We start from the raw sequence: 13,919 nt of genomic DNA, 5'->3' as shown, positions 1-13,919 counted from the left end.
TCTCCGGGGGGGGGGGGGTGTGTGCAGGAGGCAGCTGATAGATGTTTCTCTCTCATTGATGTTTCTAACTCTCTCTTCCTCTCCCTTCCTCTCTGTAAAAATAAATAAAATATATTTTAAAAATGTTAAAAAAGTAAAAACTACATCACCAGCTTCTCAGGTCTCCCGCTTGCAGATGGCAGAACTTCTCAGTCTCCATAATCATGTGAGCCAATGCCTTATAATAAAGTTTATATATATCCTATTGGCTCTGTTTCTCTGGAAAAATCCTACTAATACAGATGATAATCACCAAAGTCCCTCTGCTGGTATACCTGTTCCAACATGACATGATCGCTGAACTACAGGCCAAAATTCCCTTTTTAGGAAAAATACAGAAGTCCAGGAGCCAAGACTCTCTCCTCACCAACAGTGCACAATGTACAAGTTCCCATCTATCCATCAATGTCCACGCCTCTGCCTTAACATGTTCATAAAGCCCAACTTAGCATTCATCACTTGAGTTCAGAATGCCCGTGTGTAAGCTATTAAACTAACAAAGTGTGTATAATCTAATGCAGTGGTTCTCAACCTTGGCTGCACATTAGAATCACCTGGGAATCTTTTTAAAATCCTGATTTCTGGGCCTCATCTTCTGGAAATCCTGTTTTTTTGTTACTAATGTTGTGGCCTCACCCCATAACAAAGAAACAGAATTTCCGGAGGATGAGGCCCAGAAATCAGGATTTTAAAAAGATTCCCAGGTGATTCTAATGTGCAGCCAAGGTTGAGAACCACTGGTCTAATCAATTAGATAAAGGCTTGATATGGTTTCCCATAACCCAACTAGGTCAAAGCCAACACCCCAACCAGTGGGATCTTATGAAGCATGGGCACCAGGAGCAGCTGCAGATTCTAGCCAGCCAGGTTGCAGACCCACTGCCTACCTCTCCAAAGACACAGTGAAAGCTCTAAGTGGGCGTGAGGTCTCAACCACTTCCTCAAACCACCCAATTGGCATGGAAAGAAAAGCTTACCACCAACAAAGGGCTATGGATTGCTCACCGGGATCTGGCTTCCAGGGATTGATAAGAGCTTAAGTAAGACAGTATGGATAATCCAGACATGCAAAATTCATAGTCGACTACACTACCTCTTCTAAATTTATAAGGATGATAATTTGTGTACAGTTTCTGAGGGATAAATAATTGATGACATTTTCCACATTGCAAGGCAAACTGACAGTGAAGACAATCGGTGGGAATGTATTTAAACAATGTATTTTTTCATTCAACATTTATCAAGCACCTTCTGTGTAATAGGACATAAGAGTGATCTGCTTTGACACTGGAATCTTCTGATAGGACATGGGCAATAATTACAGGGTTCTGGTAGTCCCAAGGACCCTAGAGACACTGATTATGCAATATTTATTAAGCTCCTACTATGTGTTAGACACTGGTTGGTGCTAAAAATAGAAAAATGGAGACTTAGTTCTAGTTTCTGAGGTTCACAGACTAGTGGTTTGACAATATTTTACTTTTCTTCCTGTGTAGAACTGTTTTCAGAGCCATCTGATAGAGAATTAGAAAGACTTTTCTAGGTAAATTTACCAAGATGTAGTATTCACATTAACTTAATCTGACTAGCTCTATCAGGAGCCTGGAGTGAGCTCTATATGTTAAGACTGGTTTTAGTTTTACGTTTTTTTTTATACAAAATCACCTGCATAGACACACTTTTATAAAACAAATACTCCATAAAATTTACTGAGTTAACTGAAAAATATGTGTAAACCAGTAATAAAAATAATTTTTGAACCACAAGCAATTTACAGAAGAAATTCATTAAGAATCTACAGACAAAAATGTATATATACACTTTTCACATCATTTAAATACAATCTGAACATCTTCACACCTCTTTACTTTAAACATGAAAATACTACATTTGCATGATACCCACCTCCCAATTTTATATTACTGATAAAGACTTCCATTTAGTACTTTCACAATTTTAATCTACACTGTGATTTCATTTTTTTAAGTTTGGCTACAATATGGCAATTTTGATGTTTCATCAAGCACCATAATTTGTATTATGCTTGAGTAAACATACTCAGGCTTATAATATATATAAAACCACATAGTAAGTTTTTCATATATACTAAGCTTCCTAACTTCCTTCTGTTACTTTATAATGATGCATAGTTATTACCAGTCATAAAAGTAAATGCTCACAGGTGTAAAATTTTATCAGAGTTAGATTTTACTCAGTTTCCCTCTCTAGAATGGAAATAATCTTTTCAATTGCAAAACTGTACACTGCAAAAATTATATGTAAATGGGAAAGAGTGTAGTCTGCTAAGGCAAGAGCAATCATTACATAAAATGTGTTTCAGATGGAAAAACAGCAGATTTAAAATTATCTTAAAACTTGTTGCACTGTAAATTGCTTTAAAAAATCATCCTAAACACATTAATGAAAAATTGTGTTAACAACAAAATTTTTTAAAAAATAATTAGCAAAAGCCTAAATGATTGATGACTTTAGAATTCTAGGTATGTTTGCTAATGACTCAAATTATCTAAGCTGTGCAATGACCTCCCATTAAAATGATGATGAGGCAAGGAAAACTCAGTGAGATCTAAAGCTAGAATTACCTAGTTTCATGAAGAAATTCTTCCTGAAGGGGTAGAAATACATAGAAAGCAAAGACTGGCTGAAGAGCACTGCCCGTCCCATTTGGGAGTTGGTGACCTAAGATCGGGGTTCTGGAAGAGCTTCCAGAAGGGAAAGCAGAAAAGCAGAAGGAGCATATTGTTAGGGTTTAGTAACCTGGGTTTAGTCTCAGCACTGACACTTACTGTAAGCCTGGAGACCTCAGACAAGTCCCTTCATTTGCCTGGGCCTCTGATGCCTCATCTGAAAAGGAACACAGTTTGCACAGATGACCTCAGGGTCTGTCTCTTCTAGTCCTTTTTACTCCCAGCAAATCTGCAACTGGCCTCACTCTGAATTGGGCCTGTATTCACTTAATAAGCATTCATGGCACAGACAGGGGCTGGGGGTTGGGGGGGGGGGGTGAGGGCATGTGGTAGGGGGTGGTGGCAGCAGGGGAGAGGTCAATGGGGGGAAAAGGAGACTTATGTAATACTTTAAACAATAACGAATTTAAATTAAAATAAATAAATATGTCAAAAAGTCCTAAAAAGAAAAGAAAGAAAGCATTCATGGCATTTACATTGTGCTGGACAATGCAAAGGTGAGTCAGACAAGGTCCCTTTCATTTTAAAGACCTCACGATCTATCAAGGGAAACAGACTCGTAAAAAACCCCACAATGTCAGTCCTCTTCAGTAAGGGCTATGGTAACAGCGGCAAGTACACTAAGGGAAAGGAAGTGAGCAGGGGGGCCTGGCAGAGAGAGCTTCCTAGAGGAAGCAACTATTAAACAGCATTTGAGGGCTCAGCTGAAGCTAGATATTATATATTCAAAATAGTTCTCAATCAATGATTCTCTCTCATCATTGATGTTCCTCTCTCTCTCTTTCTCCCTCCCTCCCTCCTTCCCTCCCTCCCTCTCCTTTCCTCACTGAAATCAATAATAAAAATTTTTTTTGAAAAAAAATAAAATAGTTCTGACTGTTGGATTAGTACATTGTAGTTACCAAAAGGGTAATTATTCCCCAGTTCCGTAGTTGCAGCTAAAACACGATCACCTCTTACGCTGACCGAAAAAGCAAGTCCAGGCTTTTCTAAGGGTAGAAGGGTAGAGTCACACTCTGCTTTTACCTGAGGGCAGTAATGCAGGAATAGACTGGCTCCCATCTCTCATCCCACCCACCTCAGCAAAGGGAACCCAGCTGAGTGCTCACAGGAAATGCTGGGCATGGAGAGAATGGGGAGGTCACACTTTTTTCTAAGGTGCAACATAGGGCGTTTACATTTTTTAATGACACACTTTGCCATTGGTTGAGGATGGGAACCTGAGAATCATTATTTATCCCTAATCACTTTGATTTTATCTATTTCCTTCTTTAGATCTGGGTGTGGAGAGCTATCGGCTCCCTAAACTATCTCTAACCCCTTTCAAAATTGAAATGTTTAATTGGGGTTCTTCAATTTTGTGAAGGGGCCAAATTAGGGTTGACAAGTGACTCCACCTCTGAGATAAAACTGCTTTAGCACCCAAATATAAAACTGGAAAGATCATCCTAAATACAGACACACACCTTCCAAAAACACGTAAATTATCTCTGCTAATTTTAAATGTTCTATGCCCCCTTGGATGTCATTAGAGTTCTTTGTTTCAGGCAACTGGACCTGACTTTACCTAACTTTGGAGGAGGGGGAAATGGAATGTGTTGGAAGGATATAGGGGGAAAGTACACACAATCAACAGGGCAGCTGGGGATCTGGCTGAGAAAAAGACACAAAAGGCACCTCCTAGGGTCCAGGCAGCAAAAACCACTGGCCAGTATCCCGCATGCAGTCACAGCTGCTGCAGGGAAGATGCTCAGGCCCTTTCCAGTCTTGGATGATGGTTCTGCTCAGGTTTCAAGTTCTAGGAAGTGAGCATCTCAATGTTCTGGTCTGAGTTAGGAACTTCAAGCCTCTTTGCCTAAACAGGTGGTAAGGCATGCTGAGTAATAGCCATCCAGTTTGTAATCAATGAAAGAAAAACACATCCCAAAAGGAAATCAAATTGCTGTGACCAAAAGAAATTGCAATGGATGCCACCAGTCTCGGACGCAAGGAAGATCGGCTAGGTCCCCTCATAGCCTTTTAAACATCATAAGAAGTAGAGACCAGAAGTTTTAGAATCCTAAAGACCAATGAACTTCAATTAAGGTATAATTCTGAGTGAATCTCAGTCCTTACTAAAGATACATGAGAATCTCAAAGAAGAGTGAAAATTGGTAACCATGTGGTAGACAAAGACCTCACTTAGGCATAAGCTAAGTGAAAATTTTCAAAAAGGGAAATTATGCAAACAGTAGCCATAAAAAAGCTGGATAGCTATATTAATATCAAACAAAATAAGACTTTAAGAAATATTACTCTGTAAAAAATCAATAAAACATATTTAAAAAATAAAATTCTGCAGCACACCATAAAATATATTTAAAAAAAGAAATATTACTAAGACAAAGAGAGTGAATGTATCAGGAGGATATATACAACAAAAATGTAATGGAGGGCCAAAAGTAGGTTTACAGTTGTGAGTAGGCAAAACACAGAGTTTATTCTTGTATTATTTATTAACTAGAGGCCCGATGCACGAAAATTTGTGCAAAAGTAGGCCTTCCTTCCCCCAGCTGCCGGCACCAGCTTCCCTCTGGCACCCGGGAACCGGGCTTCCCTCCTCCGGCCACCAGCAGGCACCCAGGACCCGGGCTGGCTTCCCTCAAGCCACCAGCAGGCACACAGAATGTGGGCTGGCTTCCCTTGGGCTGCCTGCAGGCACCCAGGACCTGAGCTGGCTTCCCACCGGCCCTGGCTTCATCAGGAAGGACATCCAGAATGACGTCCAGAAGACGTCTGGTCTAATTAGCATATTACCCTTTTATTATTATAGATTATTGTATTATTTTCTATGAACAACTGTTGGGCACCTAACAACAGAGGCCCAAAATATTGAGAGAATTGAAAAGAGAAATAGACAATTCAACAATGAGAGTTGGAGATTTTGATATTTGATAGAACAAGAATCTTAATAAATTTAAAGGTATTAAAAAATATACAAAGTATATTCTCTGTTCACATAGAATTAAATTACAGATCCACAACAAAAATAAACCCCAAATATTTGAAAATTAAACAACAGATTTCTAAATAACACATAAGCCAAAAACAAAATCCAAAGGAAAGTTTTAAAATATTTTAAATTAATGAAAACAAAACAGCATACCAAAACTCATGGGGAGCAGCTAAAGCAAGGCTTAGAGTACACTTTCTAGCTTTAAACATCATTATCAGATAAAAAGATCTTGAACCAATTACCTAAGCTTCTACCTTAAGAAACTGGGGGGGGGGGGGGGGAAGCAAACTTAATCAAAGCAAGCAGGAATAAAGGAAATAAGAGTTGTTGAAATCAATAGAGTAGAAAACAGAAAAGCAATAGAAAAAAATTAATAAAACCAAGAATTGGTCTTTAAAATGATCAGACTCAATATTATTTAGATGGCAATTTTCCCCAAATTGAATCTATACATTCAAAATCTCAGCAGGTTTTTCTATCGAAACTGACAAGCTGATCCTAAAATTTATATGAAAATGCAAAGGGCTTAACATGGCCAAACAATATTGACAAGAAGAACAAAGTTGAAGGACTTACACTACCTGATTTCAAAAGTACTCTAAAGCTAGAAATTAAGGCAATGTGGTATTGGCATAGAAAAAATGGAACACAGAATTAACCCCTTATATTTTACTAGAGGCCTGGTGCATGGATTCGTGCACCTGTGGGGTCCCTCAGCCTGGCCTGCTGGGATAGGGCCAAAACAGGCTCTCCGACATCCCCCCCAGAGGGATCATGGATTCCAAGAGGGAGCAGGCCAGGCTGAGGGACCCACTGGTGCACCATCGGGACTGGGGAGGGGCTGCGGGAGGGCTCCAGGGCATGTCCGGCCCATCTCTCCCAGTCCCAATTGGTCGGACCCCAGCAGCGAGCTAACCTACTGGTCAGAGCATCTGCCCCTGGTGGTCAGTGCGTGTCATAGCGACTGGCTGAATGGTCGAACAAACGGCTGGACACTTAGTGTACTAGGCTTTTATTATATAGGATGCTCAACTGGCTTTCAACAAAGGGCAAACAGGAAAGTGATAGGTTTTCCTGGGCTACCCATCTGTAAAAATATTAACTTAGACCTTTACTCTAATTCATAAAAATTAACTCATACTGGATCACTGAATGTAAAGAAGTAAGACTAAAATTTTAGAAGAAAATAAGAGAATATCTTTGTGACCTTTGGTTAAGCAGTTCTTAAGACTTAGAACTAAAAGTACAAACTATAAAAGAAAAAACTGTAAGTTGAAATTTATTAAAATCTAAAAATTTTGCACTTCAAAAACCACCATTAGAAAATGAAAATGAAAATATAATCCACAGAATGGGAGAAAATATTTTGCAAATCACATATCTGATAAGGGACTTGTATCTAGACCAGCCGTGGGCAAACTATGGCCCGCGGGCCAGATCCAGCCCGTTTGAAATGAATAAAACTAAAAACAAAAAAAGACCGTACCCTTTTATGTAATGATGTTTACTTTGAATTTATATTAGTTCACACAAACACTCCATCCATGCTTTTGTTCCGGCCCTCCGGTCCAGTTTAAGAACCCATTGTGGCCCTCGAGTCATAAAGTTTGCCCACCCCTGATCTAGACTATACATGAAATTTTTACAATTCAATACAGTGGGGCTTTGACTTACAAGTGTCCCGACTAATGAGTTTTTCGAGATACGAGCCATCTCTCGGCCGATTTTTTGCTTTGAGTTGTGAGCTAAAATTCAGGTTACGAGCCAGCTTCAGATACCCCACCGCTAGCTGGCGCAGCGAACGTCACAGTGATTTGACATACGAGTAATTTGAGTTACGAGCTCCGTCGCAGAACGAATTAAACTTGTAAGTCAAGGCCCCCCTGTAATAAGACAAATAATCCAATTTAAAAATGGGTTCTAACACACACTACAACATGGATGAAACCTGAACACAGATACAAAAGGACAATACCATGTGATTCCATGTACATGACATACTAGAATAGGCAAATTCACAGGGACAGAAAGTAACTTAGAGGTCACCAGGGGCTGAGGGAAGAGTGGAATGGCAATTTACTGTTTAATGGGTACAGCGTTTCTAGTTGGGATGACCAAAATGTTTTGGAAATGGACAGTGGTGATGACTGCATACAACACAGTGTGTGTAACTAATGTCACTGAGTTGTATACTGAAAACGGATGCAATGGTAACTATCTTACCACAATAAAAAATCAACTTTTTAAAAATAGTCAGCAGACTTGAGTATACACTTCACCAAATAAAACACACAAATGACCAATAAGCATATGAAAAGGTGCTCAACGTCATTAGTCATTAGGGAAATTCAAATTAAAACTACCATCAAGTACCACTACACATGCCCTATAATGACTATAATTAAAAAGACAGATAATGCCAAATGTTGGTGAGGATGTGGAAAAACTGGAAACCTCATGTATTACTGGTGAGTTGTAAAATGATATAGCCACTTTGCAAAATTGTTTGGCTGTGTTTTAAAAAGTCAAGCAAAAGCTTACTATAAGACCTAGCGATTCCATTTCTAGTAATTTACCCAAGAGAAATGAAAACATATGCCCACACAAAGACTTGTACACAAGTGTTCACAGCAGCTTTATTCATAATAGCTAAAAATTGGAAACAATCCAAATGTCCATCAAATAATGAAGGGACAAACAGAATGTGGTATATCCATACAATAGGTTACTACTCAGACATAAAAAGAACATTCTAGAACATGGCTGAATCTCACAGAGATTATGCTAAGTGAAAGAAGCCAGATGCAGACCACTTCATAAGATTCCATTTACGTGGAAAGTCTGGAAAAGACAAAGTGTATAGAGACAGAAAGCAGACTGGTGTTCACCTGGGGCTAGGTTAGAGGTAAGAATTGATTGCAAATAGACTTATATTAATTTTGGGGTGTGATTTTATAAATTTACTAAAAATCATTGAGTTGTACACTTATAATGGGTGAATCTTTGTGGCTTTTAAATTATACCTCAATAGGGCTGTTAAATATATACATACATACATACATACAAATCTGACACACACAAAAATGAGGCTTAATTTCCTAAGTATAATTAAGACACCAGCTCTATGACTTGAAACAAAGGTTTTCCTTAATCTAGTCAATATACTTTTTATTCATATAGTTAAAAATTACATGTGAAGGATATTAATATCGTTCAGCGATGGAACCCGGGCCCTAAATGATCTTAAGGTTTCTGAACTAAATTATGTGATCCTGTGGTTGAATAAATAGCGGTAAATTTACAAACTCTAAAAATAAACAACATTGGCCTTTTATGGGGCTCACTGCAGAGAAAAATAAAACAACAAAAGAGGAGTCAAAGAAGCAATTCAAATCTCTAGGTTGTTTGAGTAATAAACTATATTATATATAATCATCATGACCTAGAAATATTTAATCAGAAGAACAAAGGCTGACCTAGTAATTGGTTTAATAGCTGTCTTCAGGGATATGAAGAATTTTTACAGGGAAACTATTTAACTAGTTTTGCTCTCCACTGAGAGCCAAAAAAAAAACACCCGAAAAGTGATTTAATAATCAGCGAAGTAAATTTAGATTAAACAAAAATAACACTGGCAGTAACTGCTCTCAAATACTGGAATAAATTTAACGAGGATATTTGTTCAAGCTATTTCCTGGGCGATCCGTCAGAACAGACAGGACAGGACAGACAGCGTTGGTCTGAAGGCAGTCCTGCCTGGCAGGGGCCCTGGACTTGCCCACCTCCAGCGGTGGAACGAGTCTGTGGCGAGGAACACAGCCGCCGGGCGCACACGCCTTACCTCGATGTCCCGATTCAGCTGCTTCACGATGGCAGTCATGTTTCTGATGTGCTCCTCCAGGAAAAGCCTGGCCAAGCGGTCGCCTCCCCCTTTGTTTTGCATTTTCTGCAAACTGTTGACGATGTCGTCCTTAATTCGGAAGGCGTGCTCCACGAGGGCGGCCGTTGTCTTCTCGTGGCACAGGATCCTGTCTTCCAGCTGCTCCATGAGGTTCACAGAGTAGGGTGCCATGCTCAGGGACTGGCTGTGTCGGGGCATGGTTCTGACGCGTCTGCGGGAAGGAGCCACGTTACTGGGGTTGTTAATCAGGGAAGAGGTCACGGTTACAGCCAGATTCAAGACTTCCCAGAGAAGAAAATGCAAATTGTCTGTCCCTACAAGCTCAGTGAAGGGGGGGTGGGGGGGTGGTAAGCAGGGTTTCTGTCCCAAAGGCTTTCCTTCGTGAGCCAGGAAGCATCTTTAAACAATCGTACCCAGCAACTCAAGTGTGCTGGTAGCAGGTTCCACGACCTCCAAAATCAAGAGGCTGGCGGAACTGGGCACACTGACATGTCTTCCCAGTATAAGCCGTTATCAAGACCAAGCTTATTGCCCTGGCCAGTGTGGCTCAGTTGGTTGGGCATCATTCCCGTTCACCAAAAGGTTACGGTTCAAATCCTGATCAGGACACATGCCCGGGTTGGGGGCTCAGTCCCTGATAGGGGGATGTGCAGGAGGCAGCAATTGATGTTTCTCTCTCTCTTTCCCTCTCATTTCCCCTGTCTCTAAAAATCAATTTTAAAAAATCTTTTAAAAAAATCAAGCTTATTAATAAAATCTCCTGACATGCCCACCTCCTTCCTCCCCGTAACGCAGTGGTTACAAACCCAAATGCCTACAAGGGTCAGGCAGGTAACATAAATGAGTGAAGCAGACCGTACGATGCAATAGGGAGGCGGGGGGGGGGGGGGGAGGGCGCTTTGGAGGACTGGAAAGGGCATTCCTCAACTAAAAGGAGCCACAATTCTGCTCCACCCCTGAGTGACCATCTGGGAATGCCAGGTTCACTTTTCCAGATCATCTGATATTCAAGAAGAGCCAGAAGATCCAGCCTTGTATGAGAAATCTCCCGATTCTTAAGTGATAACAACTAATTTAAAAAGTATTTAAGGTGATGTAGCAAATCAAACCATGTATTTCCATGAGCCAATATTGGCCTATGGACACCCAATTTGCAACTTCTGATTTAAAGGGCTCACAGAGACCTCAGTCCCCCAAGTCTCCAGAATTATATGTTACTGTTGACCAGAAGTACACCCGTACTGCAGGGCTACTGTGAAGTCTGCACCTCTCGTGGTCATGGAGTGGCCTAAAGGATCCGACAAACTGCAAGCTGGAGAGGCTACACAACATACTGCTCTTGCCCTTGAACAAAATCCTTCTTGGATAATGTAACAGCTATAATACAGTCTCATTCACAAAGGCCATCACACCCACTAGCAGCCTCTATGGGATTGGTGAAAAGAAAAAGTATACCTTAGATGCATGTTTTCCATATATTATACCTTTCCTTGGTGACAAGAGAAGGAAATACAGTGCTCCGTTGGGCCATTTTTCTTTTTTTTTAATAATTCACATCTGTTGAAAAAACAAGCATTAAATTATTTAACAGTTTATATCTAGAACTTAAAATGATCTCTAAAGCGTATTATTAAGTTGCTAAGTGGACCATAAATTATGCTGACACACTGATCAATTATATTATGAAAGACCTATGACTTAATAGTATGTGTGCAATAAACAGAAAATGTTTCCAAATAAGGAGAAAAGAATCCAGCAAAGTCAAATGTTCCTGAAATTAATATCACTAAGCCTGGTGAGACAGACTAACAAGAACTGTTAAATGTAGTTTCCTGAAGTTTCTTCATCCCATATCTGTATTTCAAGCTTCAGAAATCACTTTTATAGAAACAAGACAGTTTCTGTACCTGGCTTATTCAAGCTTGTACTTCTCCCTAGAAATTACAGAAAGCTTCCTTAGTAAATCTGATCTCAGCAAACTTAGTAAATTATACAGCAAAATAAAAGCACTTGCTTCTAAATGAATCTTAAGTGAAACAATTTATGAGCAGTGGGATCTGATTTGAGGAAATCTGTCGATCCACTAAGAGAATGAGGATAATGTTCTTCATTAAAACTCTGTTGTAAGATATAATCATTCATATTACATCTTGCATATAAGGAACATTTGATCATCACAACGCATTAGAAATCTGAGCAAAACTAGAAGGTTTTAAAAATATTTCATTACTTAGGTTTCTCAAAAACTGTTATTAATTGGCTTAAAACAATGAATGCCTACTAACCATGATCTGATTCAGTAATGAGTTCTCATTAGATGCTCGATTCAGAAAGCATTTCTGATTGAAACCATTGTTTTGGCATCATCTCCCCAGTATGTTATTTTTAGTTTTGCAATGTGAACATTTCACTTTCCTAGATACAGAACTTCAAGTTTACATAAATTGCATTAAAGAAAAAAAGGGATTCATGCTAAACAAGCTATGATGCCAAAGAAGCTCTTCAGCAAAGATAAATAATTTCTGCCCTGCCCATGTGGCTCAGTTGGTTGAGCAACATCCCATGCACCAAGAGGGTGCTGGTTCAATTCCTGGGCAGGGCACATGCCGGGGTTGCGGGCTCCATCCCCAGTAAGGGGCATGCAGGAGGCAGCCAATCGATGTTTCTCTCTCTCATCAATGTTTCTCTCTCTCTCTCCCTTCCTCTCTCTTTAAAATTAATAAAAAATAGCCCTGACCAGTTTGGCTCAGTGGATAGAGCGTCGGCCTGCATACTGAAGGGTCCCAGGTTCGATTCCGGTCAAGGGCATGTACCTTGGTTTACAGGCACATCACCAGTGGGGTTGTGCAGGAGGCAGCTGATCAATGTTTCTCACTCTCTATCCCTCTCCCTTTCTCTCTGTAAAAAAAATCAATAAAATATATTTTAAAAATTAATAAAAAATATTTTTAAAAATATAAATAATTTCTGCCATTTACTACTTAAAATTAGGACAGTGAAGAAGCTGTTTATATAATCTTTATCATCTTAAAGCTGTAAAATACCTTAGTTGAGATATTAATCCACAGAATAACCCAACCTACGAAATAGTTATTTGGTATCTATTATGTAGACAATAATCTAATCATTTTTCTTGGGTAGCAGCGAGGTCAGGGAAGCACTGATGAGAACGGGTAAGATTTTTTCCAAAGTAGAGAATAGAGAGAAAGTTCCACACCTTTTCTCCTCCACACTCCAACACTATCCAACACACCCCCTGCCTCAAGGGCTTCACAGCCTACAGAGAAAGGTAGACATCTAAACCAACCAAGATGACTAATGGGGTCGTGGCTTAGGAACCACGTGAACAAAAACACCTGGGAAGAAAACACTAACTGGAAAGCATATGTGCAACCCACGTTTAGTGCAGCATTACTTACAATATCCAAAATATGGAAGCAACCTAAGTGGCCGTTGACTGATGAATGGATAAAGAAAATGTGCTATATACACAGAATAAAACTTTACTCAGCCATAAAAAAGAATGAAATCTTGCCACTTGCACCCTGGCTGACATTGCTCAGTGTTTAGAGCGTTGCCCACAGACCGAAGGGTCACAGGTTTGATTCTCCGTCAAGGGCACATACCTGGGTTGCAGGTTGAGTGTAGGTCCCCAGCCCAGTTCAGGTGCGTGCAGGAGGCAACCAATCTCTCTCTCTCTCTCTCTCTCTCTCTCTCTCTCTCTCTCTCCCCCTCCCTTCCCTCCCTCCTTCCTTCCCTCCCCCTTCTTCCCTTCCACTCTCTCTGAAAATGCAATGGAAAAATATCCTCAGGTGAGGATTGACAAAACAAAACAAAACATCCTACCACTTGTGACAACATGGATGGACCTCGAGAGCATTATGCTAAGTGAAATAAGTCAGGCAGAGAAAGACACTTACTATACAATCTCACTTATATGTGGGATCTAAAAACAAAAATACAAAGAAACACAAGCTCATAGATACAGAGAACAGGTTGGTAGTTGCCAGAGGTGGGGTTTGGTGGGTGCAAAATTGGTGAAGGTGGTCAAAAAGTACAGACTTCCAGTTATAAAATAAGTCCTGGGGATGTAATGTACAGCATGGTGACTATAGGTAGCAATACTGTACTGCTTTCTGAACGTTGCTAAGAAAGTCAATCTTAAAAGTTCTCATCACACAGAAAATATTTTCATCATAATGCCAGATGTCAACTAGATTTATTGTGGTGATTTTGCAATACATATAACTATCAATTCATTATGTTGTACACCTGA

General features: G+C 39.8%; 1 protein-coding gene across 3 annotated transcripts in view; it reads right to left on the bottom strand.

Moving 5' to 3' along the window:
• The window catches only part of FAM81A (family with sequence similarity 81 member A), a 92,650-nt gene that overhangs the window by 45,898 nt on the left and 32,833 nt on the right, over positions 1-13,919 (bottom strand). For 2 of the 3 annotated variants that reach the window (XM_036303298.1, XM_036303308.1), the window contains 2 exons: positions 11,099-11,200; positions 9,584-9,854 (listed from right to left, as the gene is read on the bottom strand). In XM_036303298.1, coding sequence (XP_036159191.1) covers positions 9,584-9,854; positions 11,099-11,118 — 291 coding nt within the window. In that variant the 5' untranslated portion in view covers positions 11,119-11,200. The remainder of the gene's footprint in view (positions 1-9,583; positions 9,855-11,098; positions 11,201-13,919) is intronic. The other variant, XM_036303291.1, reaches the window with a different exon arrangement.

The sequence above is a fragment of the Myotis myotis genome, unplaced genomic scaffold (assembly GCF_014108235.1).
Source record: "Myotis myotis isolate mMyoMyo1 unplaced genomic scaffold, mMyoMyo1.p scaffold_m19_p_1, whole genome shotgun sequence".
Lineage (NCBI taxonomy): Eukaryota > Metazoa > Chordata > Mammalia > Chiroptera > Vespertilionidae > Myotis > Myotis myotis.
Note: the sequence above shows the minus strand (reverse complement) of the source record. Positions and strands in the feature narration are given on the sequence as shown.